The sequence below is a fragment of the Pipra filicauda genome, unplaced genomic scaffold (assembly GCF_003945595.2).
Source record: "Pipra filicauda isolate LSUMZ 115617 unplaced genomic scaffold, ASM394559v2 scaffold35_size7292922_pilon, whole genome shotgun sequence".
Lineage (NCBI taxonomy): Eukaryota > Metazoa > Chordata > Aves > Passeriformes > Pipridae > Pipra > Pipra filicauda.
In genome coordinates this window covers 5,365,573-5,382,750 of record NW_024104487.1, presented here as the reverse complement: position 1 = coordinate 5,382,750, position 17,178 = coordinate 5,365,573, and the positions used below count along the sequence as shown (strand labels likewise).

The 17,178-nt window shown below is 41.5% G+C and overlaps 1 protein-coding gene across 5 annotated transcripts in view; it reads right to left on the bottom strand.

The window, feature by feature from the left end:
• Window positions 1-17,178, bottom strand: part of IQGAP2 (IQ motif containing GTPase activating protein 2) — a 128,093-nt gene that overhangs the window by 106,085 nt on the left and 4,830 nt on the right. For all 5 annotated transcript variants that reach the window (XM_027709943.2, XM_039384532.1, XM_039384533.1 and 2 more), the window contains exon 2: window positions 147-246. In XM_027709943.2, coding sequence (XP_027565744.1) covers window positions 147-246 — 100 coding nt within the window. The remainder of the gene's footprint in view (window positions 1-146; window positions 247-17,178) is intronic.

Genomic DNA, 17,178 nt, shown 5'->3' with positions numbered 1-17,178 from the left:
TCTCATATTGAGTGCTATGAAATTCCAACATTCAGTTAATCCAAATAATTTGAGATATTGAAATAAAAATTGCAATGCTCAAGAAAACAACAGGCTTGAACTTCCTTATTTAGAGGCCAGGAACAAATGTGCTTTCATTTACTTACCTTTTTGCTTCTTCTAAGTGGCACAGATACTCATAAGCAATATTCTGACGCCTCCTCTCATCCATTTCCTCTGCAGAAAGTCTTTCATCATCCACAATAGCTGCAAGCAGAAACCCATACCAAGTTACACATGAGTCAGGGGTGGTTTTTAGAGCAATTTTACTGAGAACCTGGGCAAATTACTGAAGAAGGGAAATTAAAATAGTATCACTTCTCTTTAAAAGAGGCCCTTTATAGTATAGTCTACAAAGATTTTTATGTCACGAAGAGTATGCTGTTCTCTCTACGGTGAATTCCTCAAGTTTCACTTCTTTGACACATATTGCTCTTAGGCCACTGTCTGTTTTGGGGGCAGGATGGAGCATTCAAACATGCAGGGCTGAGCCTGGGAGCCAGCAAAGTTTCAGCTTACACATCCTCACAGGACTTTGACGACTCTCATGAGGAAGCTCAACGCAAGCAGAGGAAGAAGCAGCCCCACAATAAGCAGAGCCTCAATGGTAGGGCAACATACTGCAAAGTGAAGAACAACGGGCAGCCCTAGCTAAAGAGACCCGTTTCTAGGAAGACTGGGTCTGTGATCTGAGCCATTGTGCACCTGCAGGCATGATGATGCGGGCACAAGGGAGGGGACGGAAACACAGGGCTGGGCCAGCTGCTCTCTGCGGTGGCCCATGAGCCTGGTAGCTGAGAACATCAAGACACATCTTCAGTAAAAAAAAACAAACACAGGCCCTGCTCCTCCTCAAATGCACTGCAACATGCTTTGTTAGTTCCATTCCCACACAGACTGGGCATGTCATCAGCAAGTTCTCAGCTTTTCCCCAATACAACTGCCTCATGTAGTGGGTAAACACCTTCTGGTAACAGAATCAGGCAACTCAAGAAAGAAGCACTTTAAACCAGCAAGACTCTGGGCTTTACAAATACTTGCATACATACAAGCCTGTACCTCAAAAAGAAAAATAAAACAAAAACACAAAACAGCAACAACAAAAAATCCAACCCACCAAAAAAAAGCTAAGAAATCCCCAGATCCCACATACATTCACTGAGGACACAAAAAAAGCGACTTGCCCACGTTTTGGACTGATGCTACCACATGTTTAACATCTCATATAGCTGCTTTAAGCTTTGTAGTTTCAGTTTTAATCACTACAGGCACTGTTATCTCTCATCTTCCTTTGCTGTTAACATTAGTCTTCCTAATTACCCAGATATTTCATACGCTGATCAAACAAATTCATGTCTTGCTCAGAGTTTCTTTTAAGTCTGGTAGCTCCAATAAGTGTGACTGACTCTAAAATGAGCTCTCAGACACTGTAATCAGGCTTATCACTTGTCATGAAGCAAAACATAGTTTGGAGGCAAACATGAGATGCAAAGTAAAATATTCAGTCTGGCAAACTGGCCATGGAGACTGCTCTACCCACACCACTGTCAGCACATCCAGGACAGGCTGTTCCCACTCCCTGACAGAGCCGCGGAGGGCTCCTCGCTCCCCAGAGCGAGGGAGAAGTATTGATGAAACACCGCACTGAAACTTAATTTATCACTTTAGTATTTGCAGCACTGAGCTCTAAGGCCACTTTTCAAATGCTCTCCACAGCTATGAGAGCCCACAAATGAAGACAAGTGCCATCAGAAGATCCCAGCCGATTGTCCTGTCAGCTAGGGTGGGACCAGGCCAAGCCTTTATCCTCCATGACAGTCCCCATGCCCTGTTCCTCTTAATTGTTAAACAGCCATTTACTCCTGCCCTCCAAACACAACTCACCACATCCATAACCAAAGCAGCAAAAAAGGCAGCTTGTCAGAAGGTAGGTGAAAGAAAACGGCATGACCCATTTGATAAGTACGACTCTAGGAATTAACCTGAATAACGCTAATGCTTTACAGTCTAGTCCTGGATCTACACACTGATAGGTGCCTCCCATTCTCAGACATCCCAGATCAAGCAGCCCTGGCCCATTTCAAATCCCTCATTGAAATTATCTGCAAAGACTGATTCAGGCATTAATAGATATTCTGGGATTGTAATAGTTGCTCTGCTCAGGAAACCCTTCAAGAACGACAGAAAAGGGCAAGATTCAAGAACAAGTAATTTGTAGACACTGAGAAGTGAAAAAGCCAGATCCTGTCTAGAAGAGATACCAGCAGCTCACAGGTTGGGAATCAGTTTCCAGGCTGAATACCTGAGCACTGGAAACAGAGAGCATAGGGAATGTCAACACGTACAGTGCTAATGCTGAGAGGAGTGTCTTGCAACACCAGCTTCCGATAAATCTGATTACACACTTTCCCCTTCCAGCATATATTCACTTCAAAGCAACTGTGCTATCACATCAAAAGTGGTTACAGACACAATTTTAGAAACAGAAATGACAACCTGCAGGATAGAGGTGGCCTCAGGACTGAGCTGCAGAGGTAATTACTTTGAAGACTTGAGTTCTTAAAAGTCTAGTCCATTATAACATATTTTGGCAAAGGCCTCAGTCTTTGGCTAGAGCCCTGCATATGGCTTTCTATAATTTCAAACACCCTGAGAGCACCCATCATGCCAGCCACCCCAAGTTGAACATACAAATGAGCTTGGTTTGAAGACAGAAAACTCAGTCTTTTTGCTTAACAGGGTAAGTATTAGTCAGAAGACTGGGAAAACTGATGAAAGAATAAACACACTGCTGCTGTAACAGTAACTTTTTGATAATGGTCAGCTCACAGGGAAGAGAGTTCTGCAATAAAGGGTGTTATGTGGCAGAGTAAGCCAGGCTGGGCTTTACCTGAGGACATCCAGTGACAAAATGTTGCTGCTGAAAAGATCGAAATACCACAGAACAAGGCATACACTACATCACAGCTATACAGGAAAAAGAGACATCTAAACAATGTCGTATGATTAAATTAATCAATTATGTAAATTTTGGGGTGAAACTGAGAGAAAAAATCTAAAATATTCCCTCACAGAGGGAATGTTAAGAATATGTCTGGACTACTGACAAGAAGTAATAAAAGTGCTTGCCTAAAAGCTCTCTATTTCAATTCATTTTAAATGTTGTCACCCTGTCAGTCAGTAGACACAAAACATGTGTGGTAAGACACTAAGTCCACTCATAGATATTTCTTCATAGAAAAAGCACAAAATGAAGAGTGTATACGAAACATATGGACCAGTGGGCAGTACTAAAGGTTAAATTGCCACACCTAACAAACTTACTCTGGCAGTCAGTATGGTGCACAAATTTTCTGATTCTTCCCACAACTGATTCAATGGAAATAAAATTATATTCTACTAGCAACTTCCTACATATACTTATTCCGCATATTTAACACAAAACCCCCAGTGTCTACCAAGGGGTCTTCATAAATTGAGAGACTTGATCATATTCCATCAGCTGACATATTGCACTTAGGCGCACCTTCATCTTTATCTAAAATCATCCTGTGTAGGCAGTAGATAGGACTAGTTGATTTTGGGCTTTGGTTATGAATTACAAAAACTTTCTGGTGTACCCTGATCCAAGACAGCCACTCCAGCTGTTGGCAAATACTTAGAGCTATGTCAACTGGTGACCACCAAGCTGCCAACTCAACCCAAGGTGCTCCATGTACCTACAGTCAACATGGCGCATGCAGGATTTACTAAGTCTGACTTAGTAACTAACATTAGCATGCAACATGAAGGCATTTCAACCTTCTGGATTAGAGCAAGTTTTCAGAAATAGGGCCACCACTTCTTTAATAAGATACAGTATTATTACTGAAACTAGCAGCCAGCCCAGGTGTGCAAGAGCCACTGGAGCCATGACCTTACTAGCAGTCTGGAAAGAATCAAAACTTCAGGTTCACATAAGGTGTGGTCACTTTACACAAAAAATTTTAAGAACAAATACTGGCTGCATAAATACTATCCAGTTGAGAGTTAACCCTCATGTCATATTCATGGAAAGAATTTTGGAGGTTCCGGGATCACAGAGATAATCTACATTGATCCTGAGTTTACTGGAAATCTATCAAATTGAAGCATGGTTTGAGTTGAAAGGAACCTTATAGATCACCTATTTTCAACTCCCTACCATGAGCAGGGACACCTTGCACTAGAAGAGGGTGCTCAAAGCCCCACCCAACCTGGTCTAGGACAGCTCCAGGAATGGGGCAGCCACAACTTCTCTGGGTAAACCTTCATCAGTGCCTCACCAACCTCACAGTAAAGAATTTCTTCCTAATGTCTAATCTAAACGTACCCTCTTTCAGTTTGATGCCATTTTCCCTAGTCCAAACATTACATGCCCTTGTAAAAAAAGCCCCCTCTCTATCTTTCTTGTAGGTCACAGTAAGGTATCCTGGAGACTTCTCTTCTCCAGGTGAAACAATCCTATTTTTCTCAGCTTTTTCTTACAGAAGAGGTGTTCCAGCCTTCTGATCATTTACATGTCTCTCCTCCGGATCTGCTATAACAGTTCCACATCCTTCTTATGCTTAGGCCCAGAGCTGGACACAGTACTCCAGATGGGGTGTTATGAGCCTGAAATAGAGGGGAGGACTCACCTCATTTGACCTGCTGGTCACAGTAGTTTAGATTTGAGTTTAGTTTAAGAGGTGTTTCACAGGTCTAATTTGCAACAGTTTTCAAATTAGCCCACATATTGATGGATTGTACTTGTAAGTTATGCTAAAATTAAAACTTCTGTAATATGTGACGAAAGAGTATGCAGGGAAAAGCAATATTTGTTTCAATTTCTGAATACAAAATTATGGAACACTTTATGAGGCATGATTCTAAGTTATTCAGGGATAACCATTTCCCAAACAGTTTTTGTTATCTTAAAAACTGAGGCTGGAAAAAAAACCCTAAAAAACCTACAACAGCATTTAAAGCTTCCTGGTCATTCATTTGCACTCAGACATATGACTATCTGCAATAGTTCAAGAACAACACACGGCTACTTCTAGGAGCCAGACCCTTTAATAAGGCATTTGCCACAGACATACCAAAGGACTTCTTACACTGAAGAAGGCAAAAAAAGGAACAGAGGCTTTTATTTCTCAGGGCCAATCCCCCTCAGTTTTCTGCCACCAGAGACTTTTTCCCATGAAAAGTGAGACGTGAGCACAGAGGAGGAGGGCTCTTTTGGCACCACAACAGGGTAGCTCAATGCACAAGACATAACGGATGATGGAGAGAACAAAATCCTCTTACAGTGATAGAATAGAATTTGTAAAGTCAGGATTGAGGGGCAAAAAAAAAAATACAGGAGCAAATACTGTAAAATGCTGGGATAAAAGTTTTTTTTTCGTTAGAGTGTTTGAATTAAACATTAGCTAAAGCACATTTGGCAGGCTCAGCTGTCTGCTGTCCAGGACATACAGCAGGCAAGGCAAGGCAGTATTTCAATCCACCAGTGAGAAATTCTGCAAATTCTGTATATTCCCCCCTCATACCTTCTTACCTCCTCCATCCAAGCTCATACCTTCATACCCAGTATTAGTACAGTCAAAAGTATTTAACAGAGTCATGTTGTCGTACAAGAGCCCAGCACAACAGGCTCTAGGCAGCATTCCATTTATGTCTGCCTATACTGCGAGGACATTAAGCATTTGTCATTACACTTCAGTGCTGTAGTTTCAAGAAAAAACTAGTTGTATTTTAAATGGTCACAGTGATTTAAGACATTATGTTATATAACAGCATATAACTATTTTGTCCTAGTTTGAAAGAGGCTAGTAAATTCAGTACCATCTTCTTATTCCTAGTAAAATTGGTACTTTCAGGTACCCAGCACCACAAGAGTATCTGCCCAGGGCAGTTCAACTCCATAATCACTCCTAGTTTGGCATATTCAGTTGCTGTACTGCACCAACATAGCACCAGCCAAGCCCTGTAACCAGAGCAGGTCTGAGCTGGCAATGCTGTGAGGCAGCCTCGCTGCTACCTGAGCTGTCTTGTCTGCTGTGAGGCAGGAACTCACAGCACTCCAAGGAAGCTGCAAAATACAGGAACAAGATACGTGTACAGATATCAGAAAAACAACTCAAAGCTACAGGCAGACAGAGTTCCTCCCTGAACCTCCACTCCCAATATAAACTTGCAGGTATCTATTGCAACAATTTATTAAATACACAGAAGAAAGTATTGCCAACTATAACTGTGTGAATAGAGGTAATTCAATAGGCTACTAAGAAAAAACAGCTTTACAGCACCAAACACCTATTGCAGGTGTTCTCTTATTAAGGTTTTTTATACCTTCCGATATATTGTTAAGCTGGAATTCATTTATCTTTGGATGAAAAATTGAAGGCCCTAATGAAAACAGCTTTCTATACACTTCCATTGTCAAAGAGCACAGTCACAAGCAACTAGCACTTGTTAGATGGCCTACGCCTTTTTCTGTCTCCAGTTAAGGGTATTCAATCCATTCCCTGAACATTTGCTACAAGAAAGGGCTCTGGACAAAGGCAGACACTGCAGGCACTCAGAAACCTACCACAGCTGTGAACTTGGAGGGCAGATTCACATGAGATAGTAGACTAATACATTTAGTTAAATTATGAGGGTCTACAATGTCATTTCTCAAATCTTTCCAACATCGAACTACTCTCCCCCCTCCCTTAAAAATGGTTATATCTCTCCTAATCTAGTTATTTCTTTGTCGAAGCATACAGCCTCAGCTTTTAAAAAAAAGTACACATGCATCTTCTGGCCAGCAGACAGATATCTCTTCTCACAAACTGTGTGTTACACAGGATCTATAGGGCCACTGTTCTGGGCTAGATCTCACTGCCAGTCGCTGCAAACTGGGAAAACAAAAAAGCACCATTAGCATGGGAGCGTTGACAACAGGTATCCAAGTAAAGAGACATCCTGAAGTAAAATTAAAAATGTTTGCTAAGGCGGTCTTTCTCCTGAGCTTTCTCACAAAGCCTCATTCTGCACATTTACTTTCTTGAGTCCTTCTCTCTCCATTTCCTTGAAAAATATCTTATTTCAGTCTTATCTGCTACCACAGGTTCAGCCACATCTATTTACAGATACTGAGCACTATTGTAATACATAGATCATGGGACTATCCTACCAAGGGGACAGGCATGTAACAAGAAGTGCAGTCCATGCTCTTGGTGCCAAGTGTCAAAACCACTTCATTTCAGTCTGTCAAGTACCTACACTGGCAGAAGTCTGTAGGACTCCTCAGATGTGTCTCAAGATAATTCAATTCCCACAAAGTTTAGAAAAAGTCTCCTGTAACCACACAAACACAAGATAGCTTTAGCATTGAGCAAGTAATCATATGGGTTGCCAGAAAGCATAACATTAATTTTTTTGCTTATAAGTATACAAATCCTGTACTCTGCTTTTAAACCTCAGGCTTTCTACAGTACCATCAGGTGAGACTTCGAGAGAGGTAAAACATTAAAAAAACACTCAGTAGTTCTGAAATTATCTTATCGCATGATGATACCAGAGCATGAACATCTCTTTTCTAGTAGGGTTCCTTAACCCTGTGCAGAAAAATAATATGGTTCATTTTATCTTAACTTCGGTATAATTATTCTGTATATTTGGAAGAACAAAGAGACAAAGTAATGGAGTTGAAGGAAGCAAATGAAAATCCAAATCCAAGTGTTACCATCTAGGATTACAAACATGAAATACAATTTATCAACCTATTGACGAATCGCTTCCACCTACATTTAACTGCCAGTCTCACTGTCTCCAGCGATAGTCCTTAATAAAATTGTAACTGTTTATCTTTGCATACCTGGCTAGGTGGTCACTCAAGGCACAAGGGGTTTCCCCAAGATTCAGATGCTCAAAAAACATCTTTAAAACTCTAACTCCCTTCTATGACCTTAAACATTTAGGTCAAAGTAAACAATTAATGCTCTTTACTCATTTTTAAAACCCTCTTTACTCATACTCATTATTTACTAATAAACCCTCAGTCTACATTCCCAAAAAAGTCACAAGCCTAAGGAAGCACTCAGATTGATGGAGGCAAGTGAGGCAGTGAACACCAATTAACAAGGCTATTGCTTTTACTTACAGACCATCCTATCTCCAGGTGCTTAGCCCAAACACACCAATATGACCAAGCTTCAAGGCAGCTTTCAGAAGGCTACTCTGGTATGTAGCTATTCTGCTTGGAAGGTTTGTTTAGTTTCCACATGCTTACAGCAAGAATGCTGCAGTCACAAGTATCGAGGCCATGTTACTGAGAACGCAGCTGCGATGGGCAGGGCACGTCTCCAGGATGAAGGACCACTGCCTCCCTAAGATCCTGCTCTATGGTGAACTTGCCACTGGCTGCTGCAAGAGAGGAGCCCCAAAGAGAAGATACAAGGACTCCCTGGAACAACATCTCAGCCTTGGCCATATTGATCAACATAACTGATCTACTTTGGCCTCCAATCGGGAGGTCTGGAGACACACCATCTATAACGCTGCTGATGCCTTTGAGAACGCACGCAGGATCACCCTTGAGGAGAAAAGACAACACAGAAAGAATTGTGCCTTGCAGAATATACCACCTAAGGAGTTTTTCTGCTGTGCCTTTTGCAATAAGACATGTCTATCTCGTATTGGCCTTTTTAGCCACCAATGCGCTTGTGACAAATGTGGGTAGAGCCCTTCCCAAATCTTCGTTCGCGAAGCCCAGCCATGATTGATCATGACAGCAAGAATGACATTTTTCACGTGGGCTTAAAAAAAAATGCAAAAAACCAACCAAGTTTTTGAAAAGCCTGTTTAGTCAGACTAGCACATCACAGGAGGCTCGAGGCATTCAAACTCATATTGCATATTCCAAAGGAATTTCCAACAAGCTTTCCTTCTGCAGAGATTAATTAATGAGAAAACAAATAGTAAAGTGTCACAGGTTTCTCTGCCACCTTTATACATCTACTGTTTTCTTAAATAAAGAACTTGTAATTTGAATTTCGTGAATTTTGACATAATGATCATTTGCTCTGTTTCAATGAGTTTAACCTGTTCAGTTTTTTTAGTAATATACATTAAAAATCCTCAATAAAAGAGCCAAAATGTTACTCCATGGATTAAATTTCTTTACATTTTACCTCCTGTGACCTCAATTCAACTTAACATAGTAGACTGTAAATGAAATAATGAAAAGGACAGTTTAATGTTGCCAGGCTAGTAGAATACACTATGCAACTATGACAGACAGAAAAATGTTAGTGTCTATAACATGTCTCAGTATCAACCCTGTAATTAGATTTAGTCAGAAGACAATGCAAGTCTCTTGTCTACAAATGCCATCAAATTTATTTCTAGCGTTAGGCAGTTTATATTTCATTTTTCTCTGAAAAGAACTGCAGGTATATTTATAAGTCAAGTGCAGACACACACCTACCTAAGAGGGTGAGTAATATGCGGACAGTAAAATACCATGACAATCAGGCAAAAAAAAAGCTCTTCCAAAAGGCATTCACCCTTATGCAAGAAGTTGGAATTGGAGTCACAGCAACTTAACAGGAAAAGGTGATGTGCCTGCAGCCTTCTGCGGAGCCCCAAAGACAACTTTCATTATGTGTAGTCACAGAGCTGCTGCTTGTGGCCACAACCCCACCCATCAACATTGGTGTCTTGAGCAAAGAGAAGAAAGCTACTGCAGAATCAGAGTGGAAGAACAGGAAAGTGGGGTTGGAGACCATCAGTAGGAAGGGCAGGGCATAGGCAGAACTCACTACAGTGGCAGCAGGAAACCCACATTCAGGCTTGTCCACCCACACCTCTATTACACTCCTGTTAGCTACTATTTGCATAGTAGAGCCTCTAAACTGGCAGCAGTAAGATCACCCTAATTATGTTGTTTAAGACATCTTAGCCAACACACAGGATCAGAATAAAGTACAAGGCTTACTGTGGCAAAGAGGAACCCTAGAGATTGAAGAAGGTAGGCATGTCTAATGATAGCTACTGATGCTTCACCAAAAGGCAAACTAGCTGAAGACCAAAAGGAAGAGCATAACACAAGGTTTTTCTGTCATTGTTGTTATTCTTCAGTAGAAATTCAAAAGACTGATGGCCATTTAAACAGTAACCAATTAAGATAATACCCTGCAAATGCTGCACAGGATGTTTTGCAAAATCAGGACCTTGTTCAATTTCTGTTTCAGTCTTGAAAGTGTCAAAAAGCTGATCTGCATTACAGTTTGGGGCCAGAACACTGATTTATGGATAGACTTGTAGTAAACCTCTACTATCCAGTGGCTGATTAGAGAAGGGCTAGTCTTGCATGGAAGAAAGGAGGAAGACAAAAACAGGGACAGGGGAAATAAGAGAAAGGGGAAGGCATGAGCCACTCAGACCTCTTGAAAGAAGTCCAACACGGTATTCTGTTTGGGAGGAAAGAGTTACCAAATGGATTCAATATTCAGATCACTGGAGAACTGACATCAAAAAGCTTCCTATCACCAAACCCTCAGTACCATAATCAACTGAAAGTTGTGGTAAGGTGTACCTTAAAGAACAAGTAGGGTGACAAGTGGGAATTAGGAGTAAAAGAAAGAATTTGAGAAGAAAGCTGTGTTTTGTCACTGAGTAACTCAGACAAAAGCAATAGGAATCTTGCTACGAATCATGAAATTTCAGAGGACTGAAACACCTCTTTAGGAAAAGCCATAAGCAAGAGCACCACTTAATCACTGAGTAATTGGAAATCATCTTGAGAAAGACTGCAGTGTAGAAACTCTCAGCCCTGATATCTGGTCTTCATTCTTCCTTTGACAACTCATCATCTCCTGCTTCTTTCCCAGGCAGTCTGTTGCAGAGTCCTTCTACCAAGATCTGAATAAACCATCTGCTTCACTCTTTCCAAACTCTGAAAGGTGCTCCGGAAAACACCTGAAATGTTGCAGCACATTTTCCCTTCAAGATACAAATACAACATGTGAATATGCATGCCACAAATTTGCAGCTTCAAACCTGGAGAACACATTTGCCTCTGACTGCTTGTTTTTTCATCCCTAAATAATTATTACAGTCACAGTATCTTCAAAGTTTGTAATTCAAATTCCTTGATTTACAGGCACAATGGTCTTTTTTTTTTTTTTTAATCTTAGTGGAAAAAAAACACCGTAAGCATTAGGGATAATAGAACTGAAAATTTAATCTGCACCTACAGACTCATAGAATGAGATTGAACTATTTTAATACAAAAAATGGCTCAAAATTCACAAGAACATAGAGAAATGCTGTATGTTACAAAATGCTGAAATGGTACGTTTAGGTGATGAGCAGAGCCCTTGCGCACCCAGAGGCAGACACTGAACAGAGCAATGTTAGTTTTCACCTTCCCTCCAGCATTCCTGGTTCCCCCTGGAAGGCAGCTCAGCTGCTTGTGCAGTATGTCCCAAAACTGCTGTGCACTCAGCAGTTTTTGCAGCTGGGATGACCCAGCACAAGGAGGAACCATCAAATAATGAATGGAGATGCAACATCAGGCTCAAGAGCTAAAATATCACCCCAAAACCTTGCGGCTTTGTCAACTGTGTTGGTCCACACAGAGTCAGAAAGATGCAGTGGATGGAGATGTACATTCTTTGTTTCTGCTTCAAGCATGAGATGATAAATTTTTGCAGGAAGGCAGTGTACCTGTGAAGGTATCCAGTTCAGAGGCAGTCCCATGCCAGCAACGACCTCAGTTATCACTCAAAGCCTGCTTGACTGCCTCCACTACACAGTAGGCAAGTGTTTGCTGAGGTATTGGTGCTGGCATTCCTGGTTCCAGCATAACCTCCTCCCAGTATTTCCTGCTAGGTCACTTCAGGAGTACACTGTACAGGTAGGCAGATGTTACTTGTGGGACACTTGCCCACAGTGCTTGTGGACAATTCTGACTCTTATTTCTCATTTACATCCATATCCATTAATATGAATTACTTTTTCCTTCATCATGAGGAGTTAAAACCATAGGAGAGAACAAAAATCACGAAAGGTTTGAGCCTTGAATAACAAACTTTTGAGCAAGGTTTGAAAAGAACTGACAAACCCTTATCTTTTCACTCAGTATATCCAGTATCTATTTGCTGAGACTCAAAACTGCTCTGCCTGACAATGACACATCTACCATTGCACATACCACTGCAAAATCATCAGATACAGAGTGAGCCAGATGTTCCTCCTAACTTATCAATAAACCAAGTGCTTCATTTCCAGGACTACATGTTGACAGCTGCACTGAGAAGATAAATTTTTGCCCAAACCATACATTCATAAGTTTCAAAGTATAACTATTTGTTCTACTGAATTTCCTCTAAACTGACAGAAACTTTGTCAATCTCATCTTGAATAACTTAATTTTTCAAGTTATTTGCTTATGTCTACTCCAGAGCCCAAAGTAAAGTTTGGATTAATGGAGTAAATACTGACCACAGGGACAGTCTCCTCATTACCTTGAATTAATTTTCTCTAATGAAAGCATTGCATGTCAATGCTAAATAAATATCAATCATGAATAAAATATCAAGAGCACATCAGAAGTGTTGTGTAAACACCTCACAACAAGCATTCTGCTTGAAATAACAATGCCAAGACCACTAAAAGAAAGGAGGCATAACCAGCATTCAATCACTGTTATGGCAACCATGCTACAAGCAACACACATGAACTTAACATCAAACTAAGTTATGTGTTTGCAATTTTTGAAGTCTCTACTCAACAAAAAAATTTGCATGCTTAAGGGTTGAGTATAGAATTTTATAACCTTTTGCAGAGCTGCAGTTTGTTTCCTTTTTTGAAGCACTACCTCAAAAATCAAGACTTTTGCTAGGACTTGTAACAGTTCCTCCTCCAAGCTTTGCCCTGGTTTCCAACTAACACTCTATGGTCAGCCTCCTTATAATAAGGCATTTACAGTTGCTAGAGGGAACAGAGCAATATAAAAAAAAAAAATAGTTACTCCATGAGCAGTATCTTGCCCAGGTGAGTTTCTACCATTCCGATTCAATATGGGAACTATTTCTCAGGCTGTGAAGTGTGAGCACAAGTGAAATAACTCCTACCTATTTCGTAACAGTTTTCATGCAAATAGTCAACTTCCAAGAAAGTCTATAATTTATATCTGGAGCATATGATATTAAAATAACTTGATCACATGTAAATTTGCATCTGAAATGCATCCAAGAAGCTAGCAGAGACCAATTCTGACTGCTCACTTCTTCATCCTTTTGGGAAGACCAGATAAGCCTGTCAATGGGCAGCATTTGCAGCCTGGATGGAAGCAGCCTACCAGTCAGCATCTTCCTGACGTGGTTTTAGGAAAAAAGAATACAGATGAACATTACAGAAATCCACCTGTTTTCACCAGAAACCTCTGCAAACATTTGTGAAGCTACTTAATTTTGCTGAAGCGTGGGGGGGAAAAAAAAAAAGAAAAAGGAAACTACTTAGAGTTATTGCCGTGGTTCAGTGCTATAGAAAACACCAGCAGCCCTTCTTTAACCTGTTACTACCCACAATACCAGTAAATTTTGTTCATTTTTTTCTATAACAGCTCATATCAGTGAAATCTGCAGCAAAACCACGTGGTCTTACTTCTCATTTTCTGTATGTAGATAGAAGTTGGAGCGCAAGGGGCTTGCTTTACATGTGATAAAAGCTGTATATTTTCTGGACTATTCTAACCAATTTGTTAAACATCATTACCATAGCCAGAGGTGATACAAATTCAAAGTAGCAGGCAGTCACATGCAATCCATGCATGGTAAGCTGTCTATCCACCTTCAGTAGTCAGATGCCATGCAACTTCAAATGACAGACCAAGGCTAGTTCATCTCTCAGACTCCACTAAATCATAGTGAAGAAATCTGTGCTCAACTTCTCAGTTCATACGTAATGAAATCATGTTTATTATGTGTCTGGTTTTCTTAAAACAGCTGATCATTTTTGCACGGTAAAAGCTCTGTCACAGATTTATCTAAACGTAATCCCCGCTCTACACAGTACTTGTTCATGTTCCTTTTCAGTTACACCACAGCATACCCATGCTGATATTTCAATGATTATTTGTTCTGCTATACTGTATTGAAAACATACGGAATTTAAGACTTGTTTACCACTGAATAGAGACCATCCAGCTATGACTTGGGTAAATCAGTTGGGCTTGAAAAACTAAAAATCCCAGAGATAAGCAGCACATACCACAAGTTACATCTCATCCCCATGGTTTTGAGGCCCTGTAAGTCAAGAGTAATTTTAACAGCAACAAAAAAAGGGTTGAAAAAGCATCTTGAATCTTACTTTATGTACAAAAAACATTTATTTTTCTCTCTTTGAGTAGTCTAGTATTCATGCAGTTTCTTACAATTTCTTGCCACTGTAGCATTGCCTGCAAACACTGCCATGCCTTTACTGACATGGATTTATGAAATTATAGCACTAAAGACAAAATTACTTCAAAAACAATTCTGCAATTCAAAACTCCCTGGGCAACAGGAGAACTGAGAGCAGCTCCAGTCTTAGCAGGCAGACAGGGCACCAGAGTGTCAGTGGCACCACAGCAGAGGCAGCTAGGGGCAGATCATGATGATGCACGTGATGCTCCTTCCTGTGTGCCCCAGTCTGCTCTTGAACTCTGCCTGCATGTCTTCCTGCCCTACCATACACATGCTTTCCAGACGTCTATGTGCAGCGGTAGCACAACTTCAATTTGACCTCCCATTCCTCCAACTGCTTGTGCTCACCCCTGCTCCAGCTACTACATCATATTGGCAGACCTGCCTGTGGGTTCATACTGCAAGCCAGACTGAGGACCTAATCCAGCCAAAAATAATTCCTTAGAAGAGTCAAGATTGCTTCTTGCACCAGCAAAGCTGACTGAAAACATACTCAAAATCACAGCTTCAGAGTGCAGCTTCAGAGCGATTTAAACACCTTTAAATTCTGCCTGCTACAGTCCCACCTGGTTAGAGTCGTCCTGCCTTGGCCAGCAAGCAGAGCTGTGAGACCTGCAGTCACCCCTTGAAGAGGCCAAGAGGTGACTGCAAATCCAGCAATGCAAATCAGCTCTGCAAGGAGAGATTAGCTTCCTGACAGATTGGGTATTCATGCCATCATATGAGCATTGGCAGGAGGTGAAGACCACAGCAGTGTGACACAGCAGCTGAAGACATTTTGGCATGCTCAGGCTGCTGAAACCTCACCAGTTACAGCATCCTGCAGCAAGGCAGGAGATTGGATCCCAATGTAATTAACAGCAGTTAAAACCAGCAACTTTTCTCATTAAAGATAATGACCCTAGGCACAAGATTGTGTTCTCGGCAAAGCAGACCCATGTCCTTGTTTAGTTTTCAAGGTTTTTTACCTTGTTTCTAATCACTTCAATCAGATTAGGCACAGATATCTCCTGTAATATTTATGATTCCCCAAAACATCTTTGAAACAACCCCTTAAAAACACCAGTGAAACATTTACTGGTCTATAGTTTAACCTTACAACCCTCGATATAAGGTGGTTGCCTTAACGAAGCACACTTCTGTACAGAGTTTAGGAATTTCCCATTCCAACTGCCCCTGGATCTGTGTTGTGCTCCTAGAAGCTCTGAGGCTCCAATCCTGCAAATATAACCAGTTTACTGAGCAGCTTTACAAATTAAGCACAAATGCAGGAGGATATCCTTAATTTTCAGGAGAAACAGACAGTAGAGGATTGATAGCATGCATGACTACAAATTGCTCTTCAGACTTTGGAACCTGGTAAGAATTAGTTTAAACACCTTCCTGTATGCCACAAAAGCTTTTACTGCACTTTCAAAGAAGCAGGTCAGAGTCCACAGGAGAGAACTGGCAGAGACCACATTCTTCATCACTCATTTTAGCAGAAACCACTGACTGCTGAGCACACACCCAGGCTAAGACAAGCATCTGAGATGAGGACAGTACTTTCTGACAGCTTTGTAGCCTCACTGGCTGGCAGGGCTGGACCACACCTTGAGGCAGCAAGTCTTACGGGCTGTCAGCAGTTTGTCAATGGTTGAGAGTCAGATCTCTGAAGTGCTCCTTGAATCTGGTTCCTGAAGAATTCGTAGCTGGACAACCTCAACTTGGGCAATAAGTGATAACAAAGAACTGACATAATTCCTCTGGATAACTATTTCTTGCTAGTGCATATTAATTTGAAGAAAACAATAATTTAACACGGAGATCAGCCACCAGCACAGGTTCTTAATGGCTGTTTATTTGCTCACACATTTCAAAAGGTATTTAGAAGCTGTGTGGAGTTTATATGAACACCTTTGGTTCAGTATCCAATTTCCTCCCTCTCCTGCCCCCCTGCCAAGGCCCTCGGCCACCACAGAGAACCCTGCAGGCACTGCCCGGCCCACCAGCCCATTACCACCACAGACCACAACCCTAACTCTTGTCCTGTGCCACAGTAACTGGCAAAACACAACTGGAGTAGTGCCAGGGGCAATGTGTTGTTCTCCAGCACAACCCTGTCCCTGTGTCAGACACTCAGCAGCCTCCTTCTTCCCCCAGCAGTGAAAATAAGGCAGTATGTGTCCAGCAGTCAATCCTCTTGAAAGCACAGCTCACACCAGGCTGAAGAGGACATTACTGTTTTCTGAAGGTGAGCACAAGTGCCAAGGTGCAGGAAATGCTGACCCATGAACAAGCCATGCAGGACACAGCTCCTGCCCCTGTCTCATCAAGATCAACAAATGAGGTGCCCACAGCAGGCACCCCTCCCCAGAATAGGGGCACCCAGCCCTTGCCCTCGCCCCCACAATCATGGGCCCCAGGACAGGGTGGGTACAGCTCCTCCCCTGTCCAGCACCTGCACTTTCATTCCATAACACACAGTAGTTCAAGGATACTTGTTCCAAAAAAACAACGAAATAGCCTGAACAAATGAAGCAAACACAGCAGGTTAATAATTTCCTGCAAGGAACAGAGCACAGGAGAGCACACTTGCTTATCATCCCATTGAAATATGACCCACCAGTCCTGCCTGTCACTGCCAGGCTTTTTTTTTCTACCTTAAATGTAAAGTTATTCCTAGTAAATCATAGTCAGC